Source organism: Desmodus rotundus, chromosome 11 (assembly GCF_022682495.2).
Source record: "Desmodus rotundus isolate HL8 chromosome 11, HLdesRot8A.1, whole genome shotgun sequence".
NCBI lineage: Eukaryota > Metazoa > Chordata > Mammalia > Chiroptera > Phyllostomidae > Desmodus > Desmodus rotundus.
The window spans coordinates 1,267,190-1,291,436 of NC_071397.1; the positions used below are offsets into that span (position 1 = coordinate 1,267,190).

Genomic DNA, 24,247 nt, shown 5'->3' on the forward strand with positions numbered 1-24,247 from the left:
GGTTGACTCAGCTTGAGAGACACAAGAGGGAGAACCACCTGGAAATATGCCTTTAACTCCGCAGAGACAGGACCAGCCCCCGCCCTGAAGTATCATTCTTTCGGGGATGGTGTCTTGGGGGTCGATGGGAAGTCCTGACTCATGGCTCCCACGTACCACGTGGGCAGGAAGGCGTAGGGTGCATCTCGATGCACAGACACTGTGACTGGGCTGCCGGGCTCCCAGGAGAAGAGGTGGACGAGCCTGAGGAGGAGACGGAGTTGCCAGTTGAGGGCTGGAGGCAGTGCTTGCGGGACCCAAAGGGAAGGTTAGAGCTGAATGCCTCACCTGGGGTCATCCTGGACGACGGTGTTCTGGGCAAAGCTAAGGAAGGCGGCGCAGAAGTTCATGCACACAGAGGGGTTCCAGCCGTCACGGTCGTTCTGGAGAGGCACGAGGAGGAGGCAGAGATGAGTGAGGGCGAGGGTGGGGGAAGGGGAACGCACACCGCTGCCCCGGACAATGGACCTGTGGTCTTGGCATCGGGGCCGCGACACCACCGCCTCACCCTGACGTGTTCGAACATCTGCATGGTGGGAAAGGTCTTGAGGGAACAGACGAAACCCTCTGGGTTACGGAAGCCAGCAACAACGTTTGGGACCCCCAGGAGGAATGACTGAGCCCACCATTTCAGAAGCTTGTGTCTATAAGGAAAGATGAGGTGTCAGTGGGACCACACCTCCATCCTCCGCCTCTTCCCCCAAGTCCCTTTCCCAGCTGTCAGTCCTAAGCTCTTGCCCTGCCCACCCTCCTCCTGAACCTGTAGAAACTCCTCCATTGGCCAGGGCTGTGCATCTCCTTGGAGGTCTTGAGCTCCACATAGCAGGTGGGGGGCTGTGGAGACGGAGCCTGTGGGTCTGTGCAGTCTACCTCCCCTGAGAAGAGCAGAGGGTGGTTTCCCAGGCGGCTGCGTAGCACAGAGCAGAAGGCCACGTTGGTATTAACCTCCCCAGAGGGGTCCGGGGAGCCTCCAGGTTTGTCTGTACAGGGAGAGAAGCAGCAGCAGGAGTGGGGGCGTTGTCTCTGGGGAAGGGGGAGGGGCTGCAGAGCAGCGGCAACTCTCACCTGCACACATGTACTGCTCGAACTTGTACCCCATGTACATGAGTTCCCGCAGGAGGGGTGGCCGGGCAAGCCTCTGAGCCCGAGCGGCTGGCGTCTCTACCTCACTCAGGTACAGCGTCCCCTGGAACCTGGAGGCCGCCAGCTGCCAGCCCTCCTGCCGTTCATAAGGTGTGGTCAGCAGCTTTGTCAGGTGCCCCCGCCACGTCACTGTGGCCCCTGTCAGCCAGCTTGGACCCCTGAGAGAGAGGAGTTAGAGGCTGAACGTCTGACAAAACAGTAGCGCAGCTGGCTCTCGCAAAGAACAGCCCACGTTCCTTCAGAGGACTGAGTGCCCTCCAACTGTGGCTTTCCTAGTTTTAGGGGGCAGCCACAGGTCTCTGCATCTACTTGTGCGCTGTGCTCTGCTCACCCTTCCAGCTGGCCTCGGTGCTCCAGGAGCCAGCGCAGCAGGTGGTCCAGGCCTTCTCGCACCTCCTCGTCCCGGGGCTGGTATCGATCAGGGTATCCGTCTCTGAGGTCAAAGTTGGGGCACTGACCATTGGTGGGGGGTGGGCTGTAGTAGCGCAAGGCTTGGGCATCTCCATGGTACTGGCGTTGGGCATCCAGGGAGAAGCAGCCCATTTGGGAAGGGCGCCGGTAAAAAGGAAAGGGCCCCGAGTAGAGGGCAGGGTCGGTGGGTAGTGAAGGGGCTGGGCGGGGGAGTTTGTTCTGAGGTTCAGCTACTTCTACCTTCCCAGCTCCTCTCTTGGTCCCTTTGGGCTCCATGAGGTCCCGAGAGGTGGGGGGAAGTCCGGCTTTTATAAAGGAGACCTGGAGAATGGGGTTCGGGGTCGGGACTAAGCGAGTCGCCTGAGGCCGCGGCCCTCAAACCCAACCACCGCCAGGTGCACCCCTGGCCCTACCCCTCTACCGCCAAGGCGATGAGGTTAGGGAGGGTGCCTGGGCTCAGATCAAGGATCTGGTTACTTCCGAGCCCGCCAAACTCAACCCCCACCTCTGCAGAGCCTCGACGTCCCGGCAGGGACACCCAAAGTCGAAGAGGGGTGCCCAGGAAGTTTCGGCGCTCGACGGTGCAATCGCTCAGCGACGGAGGCGAGCAAACCCCCGGTGCCAGGACGTCGGTCGCTGCGCGGCCCCCTCGCCCCGCGGCACTGCCGGGCTCCGAAGACACGAGCACCCGAGGCCCCCCGTCGGCACCGCCCCTCGCAGGCCGGGCGCGGGACGCTGCGGGGCCCGGCTTACGTTCCGCCCAGTCTCGGGAGACGTCACTGCTCCGCGCCGGAAGTCTGTTTTCCTGGTCGCTTCCTCCGCACTTTCTCCTCGGCGGTCCCACCGGGTCCCGGGCCATGAGCAGAAAGAGGCAGCGCCTGGTCCCGGAGACGCTGGGACTGAAGAAGCGGCGGGAACGGGGGCCTGCAGGGGGAGGCCCTGAGAGGGGCGAGGCAGGTAACCGCGGCGGCCCCGCCTCCGCTCGCCCTGGATGCGGGGGGACGGCACCCCCGGGAGCGTCCCCCCGCCCTAGTTCACGTCCCGGTGACCGGGCCTCTCTGCCCAGGGTCGGCGCGCGCGGCAGTGGCGGAGCTGGTGCGGCTGTTCCCCCGAGGTCTGTTCGAGGATGCGCTGCCGCCCATCGCACTCAGGAGCCAGGTGTACAGCCTTGTGCCGGACCGGACGGCGGCTGACCGGCAGCTGGTGAGGGGCGTCGGAGCCAGCGACCGAAGCAGCACTCGGCTTCTCGTTCCGCCGGCCATCCTGCCATTCAGCAAGCCTAGGTCTTTTGGGGCAAGGCACTGCGGTGCCGGGGACAATGCTACAGACCCTGTTAAGGGACGCGCAGGCGGTGGGGAGCATGACTTATGGAAGTGGAAGAGCGAAGCTTCTGTGGAAACTGAACTGTCGGGCTTAGTGGGGCCTGCAGTGCTGGGAGTGCAGGCAGACGTCAGATTACAGCAGGCCTTGAGCCTCAGTGTTGGGTCTGCTCTGCACCGAAGCCGACGAGCTTACAGCACGCTAAACAGGAGACGGAGCGGTGTGTTGTGTGGTTCAGAGGTAGTGAGATGAGGCAGGGAGATCAGTTCCAAGAAACTGCCGCTGGGAACTGGTGAAGGCTAAATTAGGGCAGTGTAGTAGGACGGGAGAAGGTTGGGGGAGGGGGGGGAGGGAGGAAGTGGCAAGAGGGAGGAATCCAAGATAACTCTCAGATTTTATGGATGACACACTGAGAGGTTGGTTGGTGGAGTGCATAGAGGAGCCCGTTGGTTTGTTGGGCGGAAATGATGGTCTTGATTTTGTGCAAGTTGAGTTGGAGGTGCTTGTGGAGAGTCCAAAAGCAAATGTGTAGGAGACAGTTGCACGTGGAGGTTTGGATAGAATTCCGGGCCCGTGATTTAGAATTGGAAGTTATCGAGAAGTGAGAGGTGGTTCAGAGCCTTCGGATGTGGGTGAGATCGGATGGGAAGAGCGAGTAGAGGGGTGGTTTTTAACTTTTTTACCAACTTCAGAAGATAATGAAAGAAATGGCTCTTTTTACCAAAAAATGCATACATGCCACATGTATACAAGGTACACGTGCAATTTGGGAGGAAGGTGTGTAAGAGATCTTCTGAGGCCCATGGCTAAGGACTTCAGGTTCACAGTGAAAGATTATAGGGCCAGACCCACAGTGCAGGGATATTCCAATATTTAAGGCACTATTTCTCAGAGTATGTCCTGGGTTCTATATCAGAATTATTTGGGCTGCTTCTTCAAGAATGCTCAGGCTAATGAATTAAGATCTCCTGCGGTAGGACCTGGTAATCTACATTTTGAACTACTGCCCCAAGTGATTCTTAATGTGCTTTACTATGCGAGATCCCCTGATGTAAGGGGAAAGCAGAGGAAGAGGCCTCTGGGAAAGAGGCTGAGAAGGAATGGCTAGAGTTAGGGTAACCCAGGAGGAGGCCTATTGTGAAAGTAGAGATTTTCAACAAGGTGGGGTATTTGGCGCTTTTAAACCTGTGACTCAGGGCAATGGTCTGTGAAGAGGTCACGAAAAATAAGGTCCCACATCTGTCTGTGGGGTGTAGCAGGTAGAAGGTTAATACGGCAGCGTGTGAGAGAGAAGAGGGAAGAGTGGGAAGATGGGACTGACCCCAGTCTCAAGAGGAAGTGAGTCAGGTGGAAGCACCGTCATATATGTGTGTGTGTGTGTGTGTGTGTGTATATATGTGTATATATATATGTATATATGGCACTTGTTGTTTTTAGTCTAATCTACTGGTGTGAGCCTGCATTTTTAAAAATCTTTAGAAGTTGGCACCAAAGAAAATAAAAACACGTACACACACAATTTAAAGAACATTTACAAAGCATATACCCATTGCCCAGCACCCGAGTTAGACCATAGAACACGCCAGCGTCCGACGTACCGCGCTCTCCGTTCAGAATGCCTTGTGTCCCTGGAAGGTGGCTGCTCCCTGACTGGCCTGACTGTTGTTCCTTCGGTTTTCATCATGCCGTGGACGTGTTCATCAGTGAACAGCATAAACGCAGCTTTACCCGCTTTTGAACTTGATATAAACAAGGTCACACTGAATGTATTTATTTGTATCTTGTTCCACTAGGTAAATATTTTTGAGATTCTTCCAAGTTGTCGCCGGTAGCTGTAGTTAGTTCATTTTCATAGGTTTCCATTTTAAGAATCTATCCATTTTGTTTATTCACTTGGAAAAATTCTATTTTTCTAGGAGTTTGTTGGTTCCATCTAAACTTTCAAATTTATTGGCATGAAGTTTGCAGTCTCTTTATTGTTTGCAGAACAATAGATTTCCCCTCCCTTTTTCTTGGTCAGTCTCACCAGTGACTTACTAATGTTCATGGTCTTTTAGCGTTAACAGCTTCGTTGCTCTCTTGTTCACGTGTTTTCTGTTTCGTTAATCTGTTTCCCCTCTACTGTTGGGTTTATTTTACTTCTTTTTTTTATGAATTTTTATCCTCTCTCTCTCTCTCTCTCTCATCCTCACCTGAGGACATTTTTTCATTGCTGTTAGAGAGAGAGGGAGGGAGGGAGAGAGAGAAACATGGATGTGAGAGAGAAACATTGAGCAGTTGCCTCCAGTACGCACCCCGACCGGGGATTGAACCCACAACCTGAGTACGTGCCCTGACTGGGAGTCGAACCCTCAACCTTTTGGTGTAGGGGACGATGCTCCAACCCACTCGCCCACCCAGCCAGGGCTATTCTCTCCTTTTCTAATAGATAAGTGCACGGCAAGCTGTAGTTTTCCACTAAGTATGGAGATTTATCGATCTCCCAAGTTTTGGTATATGTTTTCATTATTATTCATTTCAAAATGCCTTCTAATTTGGTTTGTGATTTTTTTTCTTGGATTCATTGGGTTGGTTAGTAATGTATGTCTTAATTTCTAAACATTTTTTATTACTTTGTTGTTATTGATTTCTGGCATAAATGATATTGTGGCCAGAGAACATATGATTTCACTCCTGTGATACTTACTGAGACTTGCTTCGTCCTTTGTGGTCAGTTTTGTTAAATATTGTATGTGTATTTGAAAAGAATGTGTATTATTCAGTCATTAATTTCTCAGTAGCTGGTGTTACTGTTGAAGTCTTCGGGTTCCTCACTGATCATTTCGTCTGTTGTTCTATGAGTTAATGGGAATTGGGTTAATACACTTCTGTGCTTGTGGGTGTGTTATACATTGGACCTTCTCTTTATCCTTCAAGTCTGAGTCTCTTGTCTGCATTTTCCGTCTTTCTGACTGTCTTCGCTATAGTGTGGTTAATTGTTTTGATCTGTCTTGCAGATTGGTAGCTTTTTATTTAGCTGTGTCTTAATTCATTAAACCCATCCATTGAGTCCTTAATTGCACTTGCCAGTTCTAGAATTTTTATGTGGATTTTAAAAATATATCATGTCAATTTTTTTTTAGGTAATTAAAAAAAAAGATTTTATTTATTTATTTTAGACAGAGGGAAAGGGTAGAAGAAAGAGGGAGAGAAACATCAATGTTTCTACCTCTCATACGCCCCCTACTGGGGACCTGGCCTGCAACCCAGGCATGTGCCCTGACTGGGAATTGAACCAGGGTCCTTTGGTTTGTAGGCCAGTACTTAATCCACTGAGCCACATCAGCCAGGACTGTCATGTCAGTTTTTATAATTTCCTGCTGAAAAACTCTATCTTGGCTTTTATTTATTTCAGCATTGTAAACTGAGGGGCTTTTAAAAATATTTTTTTATTTATTGATGAGAGAGAGAAAGAAAATGCCGGTTTGTTGCTCCAATTGCTTATGCGTTTATTGGTTGCTTTTTGTATGAGCCCGAACTGGAGATTGAACTCGCAGCCCTGGCGTATCAGGACGATGCCCTGACAAAGTAAGCTACCCAGCCAGAGCTTTAATAGTCTGTTTTTGATAGCTCCCTGATCACATGTCTTTGGGGGGTGTTTCTATTGTCTGTTTTGAATTTGTTTCCTTGTGTGTCCAGTTATTTTTGACTGTGCTGGACAGATTTGCCCAAATCATCACGTGTCTTCCACATTCCAATTACTTCTCTGAAGCTTTTTGTTCACGTATTATTTTGTGAGCTCTTTGATGCTTAACAATTTTAAAAATAATATTTTATCCAGCATTTTAATTAATCTTTAGCAGGTAGGTTGGTTCTAGCTGTATTCCTAGAAACAGTAGTCCTGGTTGATTTCTATTTGTTTTAAGCATTTTATCTTGTATTTCTCTCCACTTGCCCCTACCCCAGATCTGGACTGTTAATTCCTTACGGTCAGGGCCTGTGTCTCAGTCACTGCTTTATCTTAGTGTCAGGCATACGATTGGTCCTAGAAAGTGTGTACTGATAGTTTGACACCACAGACGAGGTGGTGGCGGCCAACTGGGAGAGACTCTCTGGCGATTCGCCTGATTCGCTCCCCACAGCTTTTCCTTTACTTGGAGGAAAACTCCCCAGAATGGGCCAGGTGCCCAGAGGCTGGTGGCGCATCTTACCCTGACACTTGCCTTTCCATTCCCATCTTTCTGGAGACAGAAAGAACTGCAGGAACAGGGGGAGATCCGAGTCGTCCAGCTTGGCTTCGACCTGGACGCCCACGGGATCATTCTCGCCGAGGACTACAGGACCAGAGTGCGTGCGACTGCGTGCGTCTCGGGGGTGGAGTGGGCGGGCAGGGAGGCTGGGGAGAGGAAGTAGAGAGAGAAGAGGCAGTTCTGCCACTCTGCAGCTCACAGGGCCACGGGACAGGGCTCTGCTGAGTAGTAATATGAGGGAGGCGGGGGTAGGAAAGGCGGAGAGCTGGAAGGAACCCAGCAGAAGGGAATCTGCCTCCCACCTGCCGGTAAGTGTCCTGGGGAGGAGGCCACTGGGGGGTTGGGGGGGTGCACACCATCTCTCCTCTCTGGCTCCAGGTCCTCAAGGCCTGCAGTGGGCGGTCATATGCTGGGGCTGTGCAGAAGTTTCTGGCTTCGGTGCTTCCAGCCTGTAGGGACCTTAGCTTCCAGCAGGACCAGATGACACGGACCTTTGGCTTCTCGGACACAGAGATCACGTGAGACTTGGGGACTTGGGGGACCAGTCAGATCAGGCATCTGGCGCCTCCCCGCCTCCCTCCCATCCAGCCTCCTCCTCTTCCTTCTGCTGAACCTGCCCAAAAGGGTTACTTTTTTTTTTTTTTATTTTAGTACAATGATCTAAATTTGTATTCCTCCCCTGAAGTAAGACACCTGTCCTACCTGGGGCATTGGAAAGAGCCCTGGATTAAAATTCAGGCCATCGGGGTGGCTAACCAGATGCACCCAGAGAGGCCTGCAGGGACCACGAACGCCCGACGTGAATCACCCTGACCCTGAGAACAGGCGTGGTAGGGGCCAAAGGCTCGCTTTCAGAAGCACAGAGCTGGGTGGGGGCCAGGTCTCGGCATCCGGCATCCATGTGCCCGGCTCTGGCTCCCTGCTCTGTGACCCCCGGTGCGTGGGCAGGTGGTTTCTGAACTCAGTAGATGTGGGAGGGGCTGTGGCGAGTGCGCAGCCAGTGGCAGGAGCGCAGAGAAAAGACCCTTATTTCTGGTGGGACAGGGTGTCATGGCCTGTGGTCAGGGAGGGCGTCTGAGGGCAGTCCTGGGGAACCAGCAGCAGGTAGAGAGTGGGGGAAGGGCAGTCAGGTAGGGGGATGGGTCAGAGAACTGCTGGGCGGGGGGTGGGTATCTGTTACCCAGTCCCGTTGCCTGGTTGCTCGTGTTTCTGGAGACAGGATCCAAATGTTAGCAGACAGGGAGGAGAGAGGATTCTCAGAGCCGAGGCCTCATCTTTCCTGGCTTCCCACCTGCTTAGGCAGCTGGTGAACGCTGGAATCTTCACTGTTCGAGATGCGGGGAGCTGGTGGCTGGCTGTGCCTGGAGCTGGGAGATTCATTAAGTATTTTGTTAAAGGTACCCTGTCTGCAACTCAGCCCTCAGCCCCTCAAGAGCACCTTGCAGCCGCTCCTCTGGCCTGCAGGCCTTAGTCTGCACTCCTGTGCCATCTCTCCTCCAGGGCGCCAGGCTGTCCTCGGCATGGTCCGGAAGGCCAAGTACCGGGAGCTCCTCCTTCCAGAGCTCCTGGGCCGGCGGGCGCCTGCCTCGGTGAAGCTCGGCCTTGCCTACCATGTGCACGACCTCATCGGGGCCCAGCTGGTGGACTGGTGAGTCTTGCCTCCAGCCTCTGGCAGTTGACAGACAGGTGACCCAAAGCATAGTCGGGTCTCCTCCCCACTCTTGCCTTCCTCACTAGGGAAGCCCGGCTCTTCTCTCCCTTGCAATCCGGGAACATCCCTGGCCAAGGTCTGGGTTCTCCCCAGACCTTGGGCCTGTGTGTCTGGGTCCCACCATGTCATTCTCTCCTGCAGCGTCTCCACCACTTCTGGAACCCTCCTGCGCCTGCCAGAGACATGAGGATTCTCTTCATCGTGGCAGACCGCCCCGCAGCGGAGCAGGAGGGCCGGGAGTGTTGCCCAGGGGTGGCCAAGACAGGGTCACCTTGCGAAATCTTGGGCCTAGGACGTTGAATGCTGGACTCGCGAGATGTGATGTCAGACGTGACTGCTGCTGCTGCCCTGGGCCCCGAGCCAGTGGTGGGGTCTGGGTGTGCTTCTCTGCCCTTCCATGGAGGTGGAATCAGAGGGCGTGCCAAGGCCATGGCTGCTGCCTTTCCTGCAGCAAGGTGTCACCTGTCCCGGGCTAGGAAGGTGGGGTTTCCGAGGAGGCTGGTGAGGGAGGGCAGGGTTCTCTTCCCTACGTGCTGGGTTGAAGCTGCCAAATAAAGTCTTTCTGATGGTGCCGTTGCCTGGGTGTCTTGTGTAGTGTGATACGTGCTTCTCGTTTGGGGGTAGAGGTAAGGCCACACGCGGGCCTGGCCTCGTTGTCGGGAGAGGAAAAGGGGCCTTGAGGTCAGTCTTCCCTGTGGGGAGGCGAGGGCGTGCCTGATCTAAGCAGAGTTTATCTCCGCCTGTGAAGAGCAAAGGCCTGATGCCATGGGGTTTTGTGGGTTACAGAAGAGGCCAGTGTCTCCTCCCCTTGTGCTGGGGCCTGGACAAGGAGCCTTGTTTACCGGCTGTGCGCTGCGCCCACCTGTACCGAGCATGTTCGCACACTCACCCGGACGTGCCCTGTGGGGGTGCCCAGGGTGCGGGGATGAGGTGGGCTAAGGGAGGGCGTGACTCGGCTGTGATTCCCCCACTCCCTCAGAGACCCAGGTCCGCCCCCACACTGGGCCTGGAGCCAGTTGCGATTCTGGGCTATCACGTGATTTCCCCAGCTTAGCTGGGCCGGGGAGGAGCAAGGTCCAGAGTCAACTCTGCTTCAAGCCCGAGGTTAGCCAGAAAGGAGCCGACAAACAGACCTGTTTCATCCCTGTGGGGTCTTCCAGTCATGAGGCTCCTCTGGGGGCTGATCTGGGCGTCCAGCTTCTTCGCCTTCTCTCTGCAGAAGCCCAGGTGCTGGAGGCAGGGTGCCAGGGTTGCAGAGTTGGGGGGCAGGGGTGGAGGAGACGGGAGGCCGGCTGCTGACCCTGACTTCTCCCCAGGTTGCTCCTGTTCTCTCCTTCTGTGGTTCACCTGGGGGTCCCCCTGTCCGTGGGGCTCCAGCTCCAGGATGCTCCCCCGGGACAGGAAGTAAAAGGGACAGTGTTCCTGAGAAACCCGACCAAAGTTTATATCCCCTGCTCCCCGAAGGTGGACTTTATCCTCACCTCGGAAAAAGACTTTATTCTCCTCAGCCTCCAGGTAGCTGGATGCCACTCCCTCCTGCTGTTCTCAGCGCCTCCCACTCATCCCCTCTGCCTTCTGCGAAAGTCTGTCTTCTCGTGGGCCTCCCTCCCCATCGCTCCTTTCACGCAAAGGTCTCCTTCCCCCTTTCGGTCATGGCCTCTCTGGCTTTCTCCTTCTGCTCTGTCTCTGACCCACTTCCTTTCCCTCCCTTTTTCCTGACAGACATTCCCAAGAGATGCTGAGAACTGTGGCCTCAAAAGCCTCCTCGGAGGCCCCCAGGTCCAGCTCGTGGCCCAGTCACCATGGCTGAAGAGCGTTCTGTTGAAAGACGTAGACATTCAGGGCATCAACCTTCTCTTCTCCTCTCGCCGGGGGCACCTTTTTCTGCAGACCGACCAGCCCATTTATAACCCTGGCCAGCGGGGTGAGTCTCAGCCCAGGAGACTCTCAGAGAGTGCGCTGCAGGGGGAAGGCTGCCTAGGAAATGTTTGTTCTCCCCTCGCCCCCGCCCCTGCCCCCGAGGGCTGCTGCTCACCTCTCACCCTCCACTCCCAGTTCGGTACCGGGTCTTCGCTCTGGACCAAAAGATGCGCCCATCCACGGACACCCTCACGGTCACTGTGGAGGTGAGCCCGCAACCTCTGACCTTCCCGACCAGCTGGGGCCGCTGGTCTGACCTCCACCCACGACATTCCCCCCGTTGCAGAACTCTCACGGCCTCCTCGTGCGGAAGAGGCAGGTGCACATCCCCACGTCCATCTTGCAGGATGACTTCGTGATCCCGGACATCGCGGAGTGAGCGCTCGCCTCAGCTGCCCCACCCCATCCCTGGGTCCCCTGCTCTGTCCTCCAACACGCAGAGTCAGACCCCAGCTCCCTGAGCCTCCAGTTTGCTCCAGAGTCCTTTTTCAGGGGGCTGGGCTGCTGGCTGCCCCAGGCCCTCTTGCACAAGTGGGCTGAGTCCCTCCCTTGTCCGTCCTCAGGCCAGGGACTTGGAAGATCTCAGCCCGATTCTCAGACGGCCTGGAATCCAACAGCAGCACCCAGTTTGAGGTGAAGAAATACGGTGAGAGCTGGAGATGTGAGGGCCAAGCAGCCCCTTTCCTGCAGGGAGTAAGGGCTGAGGGAGAGGTGGTGGGAGCAGGCAGGGCCAGGGAAATAGGGGTGCGGCCGCCTTGAGCGGGGGCGGGGGGTGGTGGTCTTTAAAGGGCCCTTCCATTAGAGCCTGACTCACCTCCCTCTTTGCCCTGGGTCAGTCCTTCCTAACTTCGAGGTGAAGATCATTCCTGAAAAGCCCTACATCCTGACAGCACCTGGCATTCTTGATGAAATCCAGTTAGGCATCCAGGCCAGGTACCCCTGGGCCCCGCTCCCAGGGCTCCTCATTCAGTGGCCTGTTCAGTGAACGTGCCACTTCCCTGCCCCTCCTCCCCCCCCATTCCATCACTGGCCCCAGCCCTCCCAGCAGCCTCTGCCCGATGTCTCCGTGGCCACAGGTACGTCTACGGGAAGCCGGTGCAGGGGGTGGCATACGTGCGCTTTGGGCTCCTGGATGAGAGTGGTGACAAGACTTTCCTTCGGGGCCTGGAGAGTCAGACCAAGGTAGGAAGCGGGGCAGGAGGTGTGAGGGTGAGGTGAGGGGCGGGAGGGAGGACGGAGGAGAGGACGGGAGGTGGGAGACCCGGGTGTCAGCCCAGGCTCTGCTGCCTTGTCTGCCCTAGCTGGTAGAGGGCCAGTGCCACATCTCCCTCTCGCGGGCGGAGGTTCAGGACGCCCTGGAGAAGCTTAACGTTCATCAGGCTGACCTCCCAGGGCTGCGCCTCTACGTGGCAGCAGCCATCATCGAGTCTCCAGGTGAGCAGCTTCGCCCGATGACGACCCCAGCTCCGGCCTCTGACCTCTGAGCTGACTCGGTTCTCCAGCACTGACACCACCCTCCAACTTTCTTACCGTTGTCTGGGACCCAGAGCCACAGAAGACCCAGGAGCCTGTCTCTCTGCACCTGTGCTTCTGGGTGGTTTCTGGGGAAGCAGCACCTTCCCCCGTTGCAGTTTATTTTCTTTCCACCCATCTGTCCATCCGTCCACCTGTCCTTCCGTCCATTCACCCAGCAGATACATGTTATGCTCCATTTGCACATGGGGTCCTGTGTGGCTCAGCAAATGCAGAAATAAATGGGAGACTGCCTGTGCCCTGAGGGGCTTGCCGGGCAGGAAGCCTTTGAGCTGCCTCCCTCTGCTCTCCTGCCCCTCTTCCGGGCTCTGCACCCCAACACCTCTCTGCCCATTGTCTCGCAGGGGGAGAGATGGAGGAGGCAGAGCTCACGTCCTGGCGCTTCGTGTCATCTCCCTTCTCCTTGGACCTCAGCCATACCAAGCGGCACCTCGTGCCTGGAGCGCCCTTTTTGCTGCAGGTTTCTTCTGCAAGGGCAGGGGCTTGGGGGGAGTGTGGTCGTCAGGAGGGCCCAAGGCCTTTCTGACCACTGTCTTTGACCTGCCCCTCCCCACCCACCCAGGCCCTGGTCCGGGATGTGTCAGGCTCCCTTGCCTCCAGCATTCCCGTCAAAGTTTCTGCCACTTTCTTCACTGGTTCTGCTTCTGCTTCTGCTTCTGCAATACATCTGCCTCCGCAAAACACAGATGGGAGAGGCCAAGTCATCATTCCCATTAATGTCCCCCAGACCACCTCAGAAGTGCAGCTCGTGGTAGGACTCTGACCCGCAGGGGAGCATGGGGAGAGAGAGAAAGGCAGGCTGGGCTCCTGAGCACCCACGGTCCTGCGGCCCCCCCTCCAGGTGTCTGCAGGCTCTCCGCATCCAGCTACAGCCAAGCTCACCGTGCGAGCCCCACCCTCAGGAAGCCCTGGGTTTCTGTCCATTGAACGGCTGGATCCTCAGTCCCCTCGAGTTGGGGACACTGTCCACCTCAACCTACAGGCCATGGGGATCAGCGGGCCCAGCTTCTCTCATTACTACTACATGGTGTGCATGAGCTGGGCTCTGGAGGAGGGCAGGGGGGTAGGGAGCAGGGAGAGGCTCACGCAGGAGAGCGCCCTCTGGTGGGGAGTGGTTTCGGCGCTGGGGAAGTGCAGTGAAGAGGGGACCACTCTTGCCCAGATCTTGTCCAGGGGCCAGATCATGTCTGTGAGTCGAGAGCCCAGGACGGCCCTGACCTCGGTCCCTGTGCTTGTGGACCACCGCCTGGCACCCTCCTTCTACTTTGTGGCCTTCTACTATCACAGAGGCCTCCCAGTAGCCAACTCCCTGCGAGTGGACGTCCAGGCTGGAGCCTGTGAGGGCAAGGTAACCGACCAGTCGGGAGAGATGGGGTGGCCCAGAGAAAGGGGAAAAGCAGCTCTCCCCGCTCTGACAGCCCCACCTGCCGCCTCTGCCAGCTGGAGCTGAGCGTGGACAGTCGCAGGGACTACCGCCCTGGGGAGACCGTGAAGCTCCAGCTGCGCACGGACTCTCCAGCCCTGGTGGCGCTGGGAGCTGTGGACACGGCTCTGTACGCCGTGGGTGGCAGAGCCCACAAGCCCCTTGACATGGGCAAGGTTCGTTAAGACTCTCTCCCCGCCTGCCCTTCTTCTCTGTGACGCGTTCTCCCGCTGCCGGAGCCCAGAGCCCTGAGCCCCGAGCCTGCGGCCCAGCCCTGGACCTCACTCTGGCCGCCCACCAACTCACCGTCCCTCCAGCTGTGGGCCCTGTGGTCGCTGTTCCTCCCCTGTCTGTCTCTCGTGTTTGCCCGTCCCCTGCCCTCTCACCCGTAGCCCGTCCTGCCCCTCAAGCCACTCTCCTCTCTGCCACATCCCTGCCTTTTCTTGCTAGGTCTTCGAAGTGATGAACAGCTATGACCTCAGCTGTGGCCCTGGGGGTGGGGACAGTGCCATCCAGGTATTTGAGGCAGCTGGCCTGGCCTTTTCTGATGGAAACAGTTGGACTCCAGTCAGAAGGGGTGAGACCGCAGGGGGAAGTGGGGTGGATGGTGGGGAGATAGGGGAGGAGGAGGGGCCTGAGGGGTAAGATAGGAGGAGGGGTGGCAAGCTCTGGGCCTGGGAGGGGGAGCGAGGAGGGGCGGTGGGAGGCCACACACCCCACAGCTTCCTGCTCTCTACCAGGTCTGAGCTGCCCCAAGGAGAAGAGAGCCCGGGAAAAGAGGAACGTGAGCTTCCAGAAGGCGATTAATCAGAAGTGTGAGTTGTGGGTGCCCATGAAGCTATCCACTTGGGCCCGAACGTCAGGAGGAGGGGTCTGCCTCTTGGCTCCTCTGCTCCCAAGCGAGCCAGTTTATGGAACTCAGGGCCAGCGACCCAGGTTCTGGGGTTGACAGTGGGTGGGCAGGAAGCTCTCTCTCCGCTGGCCTCTCTGGAGAGTCCTGTGTCTCCAGAGGTCAGGGTGCGGGGGAGGTGGGTCTCCCGCACTCACCCCCAGCGGGCCCTGCAGTGGGCCAGTACACTTCCCCAGCAGCCAGGCGCTGCTGCCAGGACGGGCTGACGCGGCTGCCCATGACCCGCTCCTGTGAGCAGCGAGCGGCCCGCGTGCCTCAGCCGGCCTGCCGGGAGCCCTTTCTGTCCTGCTGCCAGTTTGCTGAGGACCTGCGCAAGAAGACCCGGGCCATGGGCCAGGGGGGCCTCGCCCGAGGTGAGTCGCTGGGAGGGGCTGGGCGGCGGGCTGGGGAACCTGGGAAGGCACCAGGGCACCTCCTCATCCCCATCCACGGTGGTCCCCCAGCTCTGGAGACTCTGCAGGAGGAGGACCTGATGGATGAAGACGACATCCTCGTTCGCAGCTTCTTCCCGGAGAACTGGCTGTGGAGAGTGGTACCCGTGGACCACTTCCTCCAGTGAGGGCGTGTGGCAGGCCTGGCCCGGCCCCAGGGTGGTGTCCGGGGCCAGCCCAGGCTGTGACGAGGCTTCTCACCTTTCCTGCCACAGAATGCCACAGCTGCTGCCTGACTCTCTGACCACGTGGGAAATCCACGCTGTGAGCCTGTCCAAAACAACAGGTGGGGTTGCTGTGCTGGGCCTCCGGCCCCCCCTCTCCCACGCCCCTCCGTCCAGCTCCCTTTCTCTCACTGCACGGAAGAGGGGTGCAGACGTGGGGGACCCTGCTCTGCCCTCAGCAGGGCTGGCAGGCTAGAGAGCAGGCCCGGGGTGGGGCACCCCCACCCCTTGTTAGCCGCACCCTGTGGCCTTGACACGCACAGGCCTCCGAGTCCTGCCCCTTCCCCACGCCCCTCCCCGCACAGGCCTGTGTGTGGCCGCACCGGCCCAGCTCCGGGTGTTCCGCCAATTCCACCTGCACCTTCGCCTGCCGGTCTCCGTTCGCCGCTTTGAGCAGCTGGAGCTGCGTCCCGTCCTCTACAACTACCTGGGTCAAAGCCTGACTGTGAGGCCCCTTGGGAGCCTGTGTCCCCGGGGGCCTGTGGGAGCTGAGGCAGGGGAGGGGTGGAGAGCCTTACCAGACTGGGGCTCTGGCCCTTCCCGTCTTCCTGCCCCCAGGTGAGCGTCCACGTGTCTCCGGTGGACGGGCTGTGCCTGGCTGGAGGCGGAGGGCTGGCCCAGCAGGTGCTGGTGCCCGCACACTCCGCCCGGCCCGTTGGCTTCTCTGTGGTGCCCACGGCGGCCGCTGCTGTGTCCCTGAAGGTGGTGGCTCGAGGGTCCTTGGAGTTCCCTGTAGGGGACGCAGTGTCCAAGGTTCTAAAAATTGAGGTGAATGGAGTACCCCGGAAGCCAGACCCCCCAGGCTCCCAGATTTATGCCCTGACCCCTGGCACCCTATCTGCTGGCCAGGCCAGAGGCCCAATACCAAACCCAACACCTTGGTCCGCTGACCGCTTCTACAGTCCTGACCCAGCTCTGTCTCTGAAACCCACACGCCAAGTCCTGGGCAGTCTGCGCGGGGAGGGGCAGCTGCGGTCCGGGGCGGTCAGTGTTCAGAGCCCTGTTTCCCCCGAGACAGAAGGAAGGAGCCAGCCACACGGAAGAGTTAGTCTATGCACTCAATCCCCTGGGTGAGTGGCCGCGGCCGCCTGCCATCAGTGTTCTAAGGGGGCGGTGGGCGGAGGGAGACGCGGACACCAGGGTAGACCGACGACTACCCCATCTTCCCAGACCACCGAGGCCGGACCTTGGAAATTCCTGGCAGCTCTGATCCCAATATCATCCCTGATGGAGATTCCAGCAGCTACGTCAGGGTCAGAGGTGGGAATGTCCTCCAGCCCCTTCCCAGTGGCCACCCTCAGGCTCATGTGGAACCTGTGTGGTCCCATGGCCCCGTGACCCTCCGACCCAGGGTCTCCATGACCACCTCCTTCCCCTGTAGCCTCAGACCCACTGGACACTCTGGGCTCTGAGGGAGCCTTGTCACCAGAAGGCCTGACCTCCCTCCTGAAGCTTCCCACTGGCTGCGGGGAGCAAACCATGGTCCTCTTGGCTCCGACGCTGGCTGCTTCCCGCTACCTGGACCAGACAGAGCAGTGGAGCAGACTGCCCCCGGAGACCAAGGACCACGCCGTGGATCTTATCCAGAAAGGTTCTGGGTGCAGGCCAAGCGGGAGTGGGGCCCGGGCAGGTAACGGAAGGTGGGCAGCCCAGGCGGCTGGTGCGGGGATGAGGGGGTGCCCGATGGGAACGGGGAGCGTGGCCGTGGGCACAAATAGCAGCTGCCTTTCCTCTCCAAGGCTACATGCGGATCCAGCAGTTTCGGAAAACAGACGGTTCCTATGGGGCATGGCTACATCGGGACAGCAGCACCTGGTGAGGCTGGGAAGCGTGGCTCTGGGTCTCTGAGAGGCGGCTGGGCTGCCAGGAGCAGAGCCAGGTTACAATGGGAGGGCAACTAACCAGGTCTCTGGGGGAGAGGGGCCGTGTTCCCTAGAGGGACCAGTCCCTATCCCCAACTGTCACTCCCCCCCCCCCCCCCAGGCTCACAGCCTTTGTGTTGAAGGTACTGAGTTTGGCCCAGAAAGAGGTGGGTGACTCACCTGAAAAGCTGCAGGAGACGGCCAAGTGGCTGCTGTCCCAGCAGCAGGCTGACGGTTCGTTCCAGGACCCCTGTCCAGTTATCCACAGGGGCATGCAGGTGCGGGCCAGGAGGCTGGGCCGAGGAGCACGGGCGGGGGCTCTCCCGGCCCCTGACCCCTCCAGGCTGACATCTCCTCTCCTCCCGAACCAACCAGGGGGGCTTGGTAGGAAGTGATGAGACTGTGGCCCTGACGGCCTTTGTGGTCATTGCCCTTCACCATGGGTTGGCCATCTTCCAGGACACGAACGCAGAGCTGAAGCAGAGAGTGGTAAGGGCGCCCGCGTGTCTGCCTTTCGCTGGCCCCCGGCTCCCGCTCTTTTTCCTCAGGAACCTAGGCGTCCAGCTCACAGATCTTCCTCCCCACCTTCTTCTAGGAAACTTCCATCTCAAACGCAAGCTCATTTTTGGGGACGAAAGCAACTGCCGGGCTCCTGGGTGCCCACGCAGCCGCCATCACAGCCTACGCACTGACGCTGACCAAGGCCCCTGTGGGCCTGCGGGATGTGGCCCACAACAACCTCATGGCCATGGCCAAGGAGACAGGCGGTGGGAGCCGAGGGGGTGCTGGCATTGATCCTGGGGCTTGGGGGGCCGGGGGGCCTCCGCCTATGCCCAGAGGCAAAGACTGAACCAAGGCCCCCGGAAGCGGAAGCATCTGCAGGGGGGACAGGGCAGAGTTAGAGGAGCGAGTGAAAGCACCTGCGGGGGGAAGGGGGGCAGAGTTAGAGGAGCGAGTGAAAGCACCTGCGGGGGGAACGGGGGCAGAGTTAGAGAAACCTGACAGGAACGTGAGGGGCCAGGTGACCAGGGTCCTGCCCGCTCACCGGTGGGTCTCCCTTCCCTTCCAGAGCACATGTACTGGGGCACCGTCATCAATTCTCAGAGCAATGTCGTGTCGCCCACCCCGGCCCCTCACAGCCCCGCAAACCCCGTGCCCCAGGCCCCGGCCCTGTGGATTGAAACGACGGCTTACGGCCTTCTGCACCTGCTGCTCCGGGAGGGCAAGGCAGAGATGGCCGACCAGGTTGCAGCCTGGCTCACCCACCAGGGCAGCTTCCGAGGGGGATTCCGCAGCACCCAGGTAGGGGCTGCCCTGGGACTCCGGTGTGGGCGGTTCTGAGACCGAGCCTGAGTCCTGGTCCAACCTCCGCAGGACACGGTGATTGCCTTGGATGCACTGTCTGCGTACTGGGTCAGTTCCCACACTGAGGAGGAGAGGGAGCTCAATGTCACCCTCAGCTCTGTGGGTCGCAATGGGTTCAAGTCCTACGTGCTGCAACTGAACACCCGCCAAAGTCAGGGGCAGGAGGAGGAGTTGCAGGTGAGCCACACCCTCACGACACCTGGGCCTGCTGCGAGGGGCCAGAACTTCCCAGTCCCCTGCCCCTGCAGCACCCCTAGCCGCCAGCCCCGATTCCCTTGTGGAAAGACTGGCTGGCTGCGCCAGCTGGAAAGCCAGCCTCCGCGCTTCGTTGTCCTCTGGAAGTGACGCGTGCAGTCTCCCCGAGGGTTTTAGGGCCCGAAGTGAGATGAGGCGCGTGAGGGGGCAAACGTTGTAGAAGCAAGGGGTGGGGAGAGGCGGGCTGGTCTTTAAGAAGGAGGGCCGTTGGAACGATAAACAGTGTGCCCTTCCGTGCCCTCCTGACGTCCTTTCCCTCCTCTGTCCCTGCCAGTTTTCCCTGGGCAGCAAGATCAATGTGAAGGTGGGAGGGAACACCAAAGGAACCTTGAAGGTGAGAGCCCTCGGCGGTGGGCGCCCTGGCCGGCAGGGAGCAGCTGGGGTCTTCCCCAGAGCTCAGGGCCAGATGGAGGAAGACACCCCAGGGCTGGTGTTTGGTCCGGGAGCTCGCCCTCCACTCTGGTCTCCGCCCCCTGGAGTTCGTGTGGGTTCTGTTACCCTTCAGGGCTGCGCCCACACACTCGGTGCTCAGCCCAGGCCCCTCCTGTGTCCCCTTGTGTGACACGGCCCCTTCCGGTTGTCACTCTGGAGGTGTCTTAGTGCCCCTCCCTCCTGAGCCCCTCTTACGGCCCCAGTAACTGCCCCTCTTGTCCCCTCCTGCCTGGGGTCCTTATCACTTGTTCACTTGATCTCGGGGCTAAAACAGTCTTGGAACTTCTCCCACACCCAAGTCTCACCCCTCTGAGTCCCTGTCCACAGCGCCGTGAAATTGACCTTCTGAGGACACGGGTCAGATCAGAGACTTGCCCACACTGCACAGGGCTGGGTCCCTGCCCGCCTCCCTGGCCAGACAGGTGTGCCTGCCTACACAGGTCTCCTCGCTGCTTGTCCCATGTGGCAAACATTCTCTTCCCTCGAGCCTTGGCCAGAAGCCTTTCCTGAACTTTCCTAGCAGCCTCCCCTGCACAGTCCACCAGTGCCAGTTCTGAGGCCAGCCCCTGCTGCCCCATCTAGCCTGACACCGGGCTGTTCATGTCTGCGGACTGGTCAGCAAGGAGGGTGGGAAGGGGCCAAAGGCCTCAAAGCCCTTATCCCAGGGAGATGCCCTTAGGCCTGGCTCTGGAGAGAGGCCTGTGGCCCCAGTTGTCTCATGCTGTCTCTATGCCCCTTGCTGAGCCAGGTCCTTCGTACCTACAATGTCCTGGACATGAAGAACACCACCTGCCAGGACCTTCAGATTGAGGTGACGGTCATGGGCCACGTCGAGTACACGAGTGAGTGTTGGGGTCAGGGCCACGGGGCCTCTGGGGGCTGGTGCCAGGGGCCCAGTCTCAATGCCTCCGCACGCAGTGGCAGCCAACGAGGACTACGAGGACTACGAGGACTATAAGGACGCAGAGAGTCCAGGTTTCGCCAGAGATGACCCGGGGGCCCTTTCCCAGCCCGTGACCCCCCTGCAGCTGTTTGAGGGGCGGAGGAGCCGCCGCAGGAGGGAGGCGCCCAAGGCGGAGGATGAGCAGGAGGCCAGAGTGCAGTACACCGTGTGCATCTGGTGAGCCGGGGGGCAGGGCCGGAGCCGGGGGCACCTGCCAGCTGGCGCGGGGGGGCCCAGACCACAGGGCACGTCTCTCTGCAGGCGGAACAGCAAGGTGGGGCTGTCGGGCATGGCCATCGCAGACGTCACCCTCCTGAGTGGATTCCACGCCCTTCGGGCTGACCTGGAGAAGGTGTGGCGCGCGCCCACAGGAGCCTAGTTCCGTCCCTGCAGCCCCTCCATCCACGGAGCCCTGCCACAGCAGGGCCCAAGGCCACGTCCCTGAGACCCTCTCCTTCCTTACAGCTGACTTCCCTCTCTGATCGTTACGTGAGTCACTTCGAGACCGAGGGGCCCCACGTCCTGCTGTACTTCGACTCGGTGAGCAGTGGGTGAGGGCCGGGGCGTGCATGGCACTGCTCACTGTGCACATGCCCCGAGGTTCCCAGGAGACGCTGCAGCTGCGGCTCCCCGGGAGCGCCTGATGGCGCGGGGCCAGGCGGGCAGGTGCTGAGTCGGGGGGTGCTTGGGGGCCAGCGCCAGCCAGCAGGGCACGGCCAGAGAGGGAGTCTGTCAGAGAGCTGAATGTTTTCAACTCGAGGATTTGCTTTTGTTTCTCTTTTTATTGACATTCCTAGTTTTTTTCTTTTCATATTAAAGTCTATTTTCTCTTATGAAGTGATGTTGGTCGTAGATGAGTTGGTTTTGTCTTTGTGCCTACTTGGCTAAATCAAAGAGTTATCAGTCCTCTGAAGGCCCTCGAAAATGTTTGGACTGTTTACTATAATGTCTTGGAGAAAATGCGAAACAGGCTGTGGACACAGTAACACTGTCAGTCTCGGGTCTGTGGGTTGGGGAAGGTGCCCTCCCCACCATTATGTGAAGAGGGGCCAGACCCTGTTGGCCGAGAAGCCAGGCAGGGGAATCTGGTTAAACACTGGGAAAGAAGGAGCCGACTGTGCAGAAGCTCAGCTGAGGAGGGAAGGAGGCAGGTGCCAGCCACGCCGCACAGTGTGGGCATGGGGAGAGGGCGGCGGGCCTGCACGGGAGGGGCGGTTCCCAGGGAATGGGTGGGTGTAGTGATAGCACCTGCCCATAGGTTGTGGCAGGTGAGGGAGGCCCTCGCTGCATCAGTGACAAAGCGAGGCTGTGAGGGGGGTGAGTGGGTTTGGAGGGCAGGCAGAGCGGATTTGAAGAATTTATATGTCCTGCAAAAATCCTAATGCGGGAATAAAGCTCCAAGTTTTGTTTCTGAGTCAACCCGGGAGGGTTTGGTGAAAGCCAGGGAGCAGCAGAGACGTTCAGAGGAGCGCAGAGGAAGGGAGAGCCGGGGCTGGGCCGGGCCTCTGGGCAGGAAGATGGGCTGTCAGAAACAGCCAGGCCAGAAGCAGGGATGGTCCAGAAGCCAACCCTGAGTTTAGGGAAAGTTGCATGGAGAACGTGTCCACGATGGGACACTCTGCGGAGGCTCTTGGGGACGAGAGACCAGGCTGAGGTCACTATCTGGGCAGTGAGGTCAGCGGAGACCTTGGGAGCAGTTTTTAGAGTTCTGGCAGCCAGAAGGCAGCAAAAGGTGAAGGACACCCAAGACGAGACCAGTGGGAGCCAGAGGCAGGCCAAGGAGATGAAACGCAGCGGCCTGCAGGGCCCGGGGAGCGGCCCCTGACCCCTCACTCCCCGTGCCAGGTCCCCACCGCTCGCGAGTGTGTGGGCTTCGGGGCTGTGCAGGAGGTGGCCGTGGGGCTGGTGCAGCCCGCCAGCGCGGTCCTGTATGACTACTACAACCCCGGTGAGTGCTGCGGGCCCCGGGGGGCTGGGAAGCAGCGAGGGGGCCTCACGCCCTAACTGTCCTCTGCTTTTCCCCAGAGCTCAAGTGCTCTGTGTTTTACGGGGCGCCAGCTAAGAGCAAGCTCTTGTCCACACTGTGCTCTGCGGATGTCTGCCAGTGTGCCGAGGGTGAGGCCAGCGTCTGCGGGCGGGCTGGGGGGGGGGTGCGCTTGCTGGGGCTGACCTTGTCCCACCTGGCTCCTGACCTCAGGGAAGTGCCCTCGGCAGCGGCGGGCCCTGGAGCGGGGGCTGGCGGAAGACTACGGCTACAGGATGAAGTTCGCCTGCTACTATCCCCGCGTGGACTACGGTCGGTCTCCCCCTGGTCCTCCGTCCTCTGCTTGTGCTGCCCCTGCCGCAGGCCTGCAGGCGGCCTCTTTCCTCTGACAGCAGCTGGCAGCCCTCAGCCCCGGGTGACTCGCCTTCCTCTCCTTCCCCTGAACTCCCTCACAGGCTTCCAGGTCAAGGTTCTCCGAGAAGATTCCAGAGCTGCTTTCCGCCTCTTCGAGACCAGTGTCCTCCAAGTCCTGCACTTCTGTACGACGGGCCAGGGCAGGGGTGGGGCGGGGCGGGGTGGGGGGAGGGGAGCTGAGGTCTGGGCTTGGGGCCTGGCTGCCCGGAATAGTAAAAGTTCCGAAGAGTCTGCGCTTAGATCCCCTCGGCCTCTTCGAAGCTCTGGGAGTGTCCTAAGTGGGAAAGCAGCACCCTGCTGGGAATGACAGGGTTTGGTGGGGGTGGGAGGGTGTCTGCAAAGCCCCTGGCCCCTTGCTGTCCCTGCCCCTCCTCCTCCCCTCTGACAGCTCTGGGCCCGTCTGCCCACAGCCAAGGACGCCCAGGCCACTGCTGGTCAGACCCGAAACTTCCTGGTTCGAGACTCTTGCCGCCTTCACTTGGAACCCGGGAAAGAGTATTTGATCATGGGTCTGGATGGGTCCACCAATGACCTCAAGGGACAGTGAGTTCTCTGGGCCCCTGAGCCTCTTGCTGTTCTCACACCTCATGAGGGAACGGATCCCCAGTACCTAGGCTCTGCCCCTCGGAAGCCAGGGACCGCGTGCTCTGCTCTCCTGTCTGCCCATCCTCCGGACCCCTGCTGACTGTCCCTTGCCCCCACAGACCCCAATACCTGCTGGACTCGAATAGCTGGATCGAGGAGATGCCCTCGGAACGCTTGTGCCGGAGCACCCGCCAGCGGGCAGCCTGTGCCCAGCTCCAAGACTTCCTTCAGGAGTATGGCACTCAGGGGTGCCAGGTGTAAGGGCTGCTGCCATCCCCCAGGAGGAGCCTGGGCCTGGGAGAGGCGACTCCTGGACTGGCCCCATGGCAGGGCCAGAGACTCAATAAAGGCCTTTCTCAGCAACATGTCTGTGTGTGTCTCTGGGACTGAGAGCAGTCCCCATCGTGCCTTCCGGGTTGGGGCCCAGGCCAGGGTTTGCGTAATCTTAGGCCTTGGGAGCCTGGGTGACCTTGGGTGCCTCACCCCTCCCAGATGACTTGCTGGGAGCTCAGTCCATCATAGGACCCCCTGAGCAGACTTGTGACCTAGCAGCCTGCACCCTGAGGACCCAGCGTCTGCACCAAGGCCTGCCTTCCACCGTTCCAGAAGGGCACCCACTGCCCCAGGCGGCCAGGCGTGGCAGGCCCTTCGTCCTCAGGCAGGGCCTGCGCTCAGCTCTTCTGCCCCAGGAGCCGCCGTCTGGCCCACGTCTCTCGCGGGTCCTGGCACCATTGGCAGCTCTGGGTGCTGTTGCTTTTAGCCGAGGCCCGGTCTGTTGAAAGCCTGTTGACACTTGGCCTTGCTCTCAGTGGTGTTAGGAAACATTCCCAGAGTTGCGTAATTCCCAGATCAGATGCCCTCTTCTTCCAGGTACTAATTTCAAACAAGTCAAAAAGTTGTCTTTGCTGTGTGTGTTAATACTCTGAAGAGAACGTTCTACTGGGGCGGACCTTCCTCACCTGTCTGCCTAGTTCCTCACCACTTGGTGGTACCCCTTGAGTCTTAAGGGCTGACATAGAATCCCATCAAGGCCATCCCAATGAAGTTGCTGCAGCAGTCCGGAAGCCATTCAGCCATCCATCAGAAATCTGGGGAGCTCTTACTCCATGCCCC

At 59.0% G+C, this 24,247-nt stretch overlaps 3 protein-coding genes across 12 annotated transcripts; 2 read left to right on the plus strand and 1 right to left on the minus strand.

Moving 5' to 3' along the window:
- Nucleotides 1-41: 41 nt before the first annotated feature.
- DXO (decapping exoribonuclease) lies at nucleotides 42-2,230 on the minus strand. 3 transcript variants are annotated; one of them, XM_045193122.2, is made up of 8 exons: nucleotides 2,099-2,158; nucleotides 1,834-1,914; nucleotides 1,514-1,615; nucleotides 1,105-1,258; nucleotides 800-1,019; nucleotides 548-683; nucleotides 328-422; nucleotides 42-243 (listed from the first exon to the last, which is right to left on the minus strand). In XM_045193122.2, the coding sequence occupies exons 4-8, from the start codon at nucleotides 1,142-1,144 to the stop codon at nucleotides 93-95; spliced, it is 642 nt and encodes a 213-aa protein (XP_045049057.1). In that variant the 5' UTR covers nucleotides 1,145-1,258; nucleotides 1,514-1,615; nucleotides 1,834-1,914; nucleotides 2,099-2,158; the 3' UTR covers nucleotides 42-92. The 3 variants fall into 3 exon arrangements, with proteins under 3 accessions (XP_045049057.1, XP_053769888.1, XP_024413353.3); XM_053913913.1 differs by having other exon boundaries at nucleotides 1,105-1,340; XM_024557585.3 differs by having other exon boundaries at nucleotides 1,105-1,340; nucleotides 1,514-1,914; nucleotides 2,099-2,230.
- Nucleotides 1,929-9,422, plus strand: WHR1 (winged helix repair factor 1). 7 transcript variants are annotated; one of them, XR_008425554.2, is made up of 7 exons: nucleotides 1,930-2,550; nucleotides 2,627-2,876; nucleotides 7,144-7,239; nucleotides 7,521-7,660; nucleotides 7,794-8,078; nucleotides 8,362-8,539; nucleotides 8,643-8,691. XR_008425554.2 is itself a non-coding variant. In XM_053913916.1 (7 exons), the coding sequence occupies exons 1-7, from the start codon at nucleotides 2,451-2,453 to the stop codon at nucleotides 9,038-9,040; spliced, it is 798 nt and encodes a 265-aa protein (XP_053769891.1). In that variant the 5' UTR covers nucleotides 2,367-2,450; the 3' UTR covers nucleotides 9,041-9,422. The 7 variants fall into 7 exon arrangements, 3 of the variants coding, with proteins under 3 accessions (XP_053769894.1, XP_053769891.1, XP_024413354.3); XR_008425553.2 differs by having other exon boundaries at nucleotides 8,442-8,539; nucleotides 8,643-8,665; XM_053913916.1 differs by lacking the exon at nucleotides 7,794-8,078 and adding an exon at nucleotides 8,995-9,422 and having other exon boundaries at nucleotides 2,367-2,550; nucleotides 2,627-2,796; nucleotides 8,442-8,539; nucleotides 8,643-8,790.
- A 500-nt stretch (nucleotides 9,423-9,922) lies between these two features.
- LOC112302138 (complement C4-A) lies at nucleotides 9,923-23,499 on the plus strand. 2 transcript variants are annotated; one of them, XM_024557718.4, is made up of 41 exons: nucleotides 9,923-10,080; nucleotides 10,170-10,368; nucleotides 10,576-10,777; nucleotides 10,909-10,979; nucleotides 11,060-11,148; nucleotides 11,337-11,419; nucleotides 11,610-11,706; nucleotides 11,850-11,955; nucleotides 12,075-12,207; nucleotides 12,651-12,766; nucleotides 12,869-13,057; nucleotides 13,148-13,333; nucleotides 13,469-13,654; nucleotides 13,747-13,905; nucleotides 14,180-14,306; nucleotides 14,470-14,544; nucleotides 14,795-14,992; nucleotides 15,083-15,194; nucleotides 15,286-15,356; nucleotides 15,600-15,739; nucleotides 15,853-16,062; nucleotides 16,313-16,364; nucleotides 16,465-16,554; nucleotides 16,676-16,885; nucleotides 17,034-17,109; nucleotides 17,278-17,434; nucleotides 17,532-17,645; nucleotides 17,752-17,923; nucleotides 18,226-18,458; nucleotides 18,531-18,698; nucleotides 19,051-19,110; nucleotides 19,957-20,050; nucleotides 20,127-20,328; nucleotides 20,413-20,503; nucleotides 20,617-20,691; nucleotides 21,997-22,099; nucleotides 22,177-22,266; nucleotides 22,349-22,447; nucleotides 22,591-22,674; nucleotides 22,960-23,092; nucleotides 23,254-23,499. In XM_024557718.4, the coding sequence occupies exons 1-41, from the start codon at nucleotides 10,016-10,018 to the stop codon at nucleotides 23,393-23,395; spliced, it is 5,259 nt and encodes a 1,752-aa protein (XP_024413486.2). In that variant the 5' UTR covers nucleotides 9,923-10,015; the 3' UTR covers nucleotides 23,396-23,499. The 2 variants fall into 2 exon arrangements, with proteins under 2 accessions (XP_024413486.2, XP_045049056.2); XM_045193121.3 differs by lacking the exons at nucleotides 9,923-10,080; nucleotides 10,170-10,368 and adding an exon at nucleotides 10,372-10,484.
- The last annotated feature ends 748 nt before the right edge of the window (nucleotides 23,500-24,247 follow it).

Coding starts and splice junctions, on each gene's coding strand:
- WHR1 (XM_053913919.2), top strand. CDS start 2,025: ATGAGGTTAGGGAGGGTGCCTGGGCTCAGATCAAGGATCTGGTTACTT. Junction 2,551..2,626: donor CCCTGAGAGGGGCGAGGCAG/GTAACCGCGGCG, acceptor CCCCCGCCCTAG/TTCACGTCCCGGTGACCGGG. Junction 2,877..7,143: donor CTGCCATTCAGCAAGCCTAG/GTCTTTTGGGGC, acceptor TTCTGGAGACAG/AAAGAACTGCAGGAACAGGG.
- DXO (XM_024557585.3), bottom strand. CDS start 1,869: ATGGAGCCCAAAGGGACCAAGAGAGGAGCTGGGAAGGTAGAAGTAGCT. Junction 1,020..1,104: donor CGAGCAGTACATGTGTGCAG/GTGAGAGTTGCC, acceptor CTCCCTGTACAG/ACAAACCTGGAGGCTCCCCG. Junction 684..799: donor CAATGGAGGAGTTTCTACAG/GTTCAGGAGGAG, acceptor CTTTCCTTATAG/ACACAAGCTTCTGAAATGGT.
- LOC112302138 (XM_024557718.4), top strand. CDS start 10,016: ATGAGGCTCCTCTGGGGGCTGATCTGGGCGTCCAGCTTCTTCGCCTTC. Junction 10,980..11,059: donor CCCTCACGGTCACTGTGGAG/GTGAGCCCGCAA, acceptor CCCCCGTTGCAG/AACTCTCACGGCCTCCTCGT. Junction 22,448..22,590: donor CTATCCCCGCGTGGACTACG/GTCGGTCTCCCC, acceptor ACTCCCTCACAG/GCTTCCAGGTCAAGGTTCTC.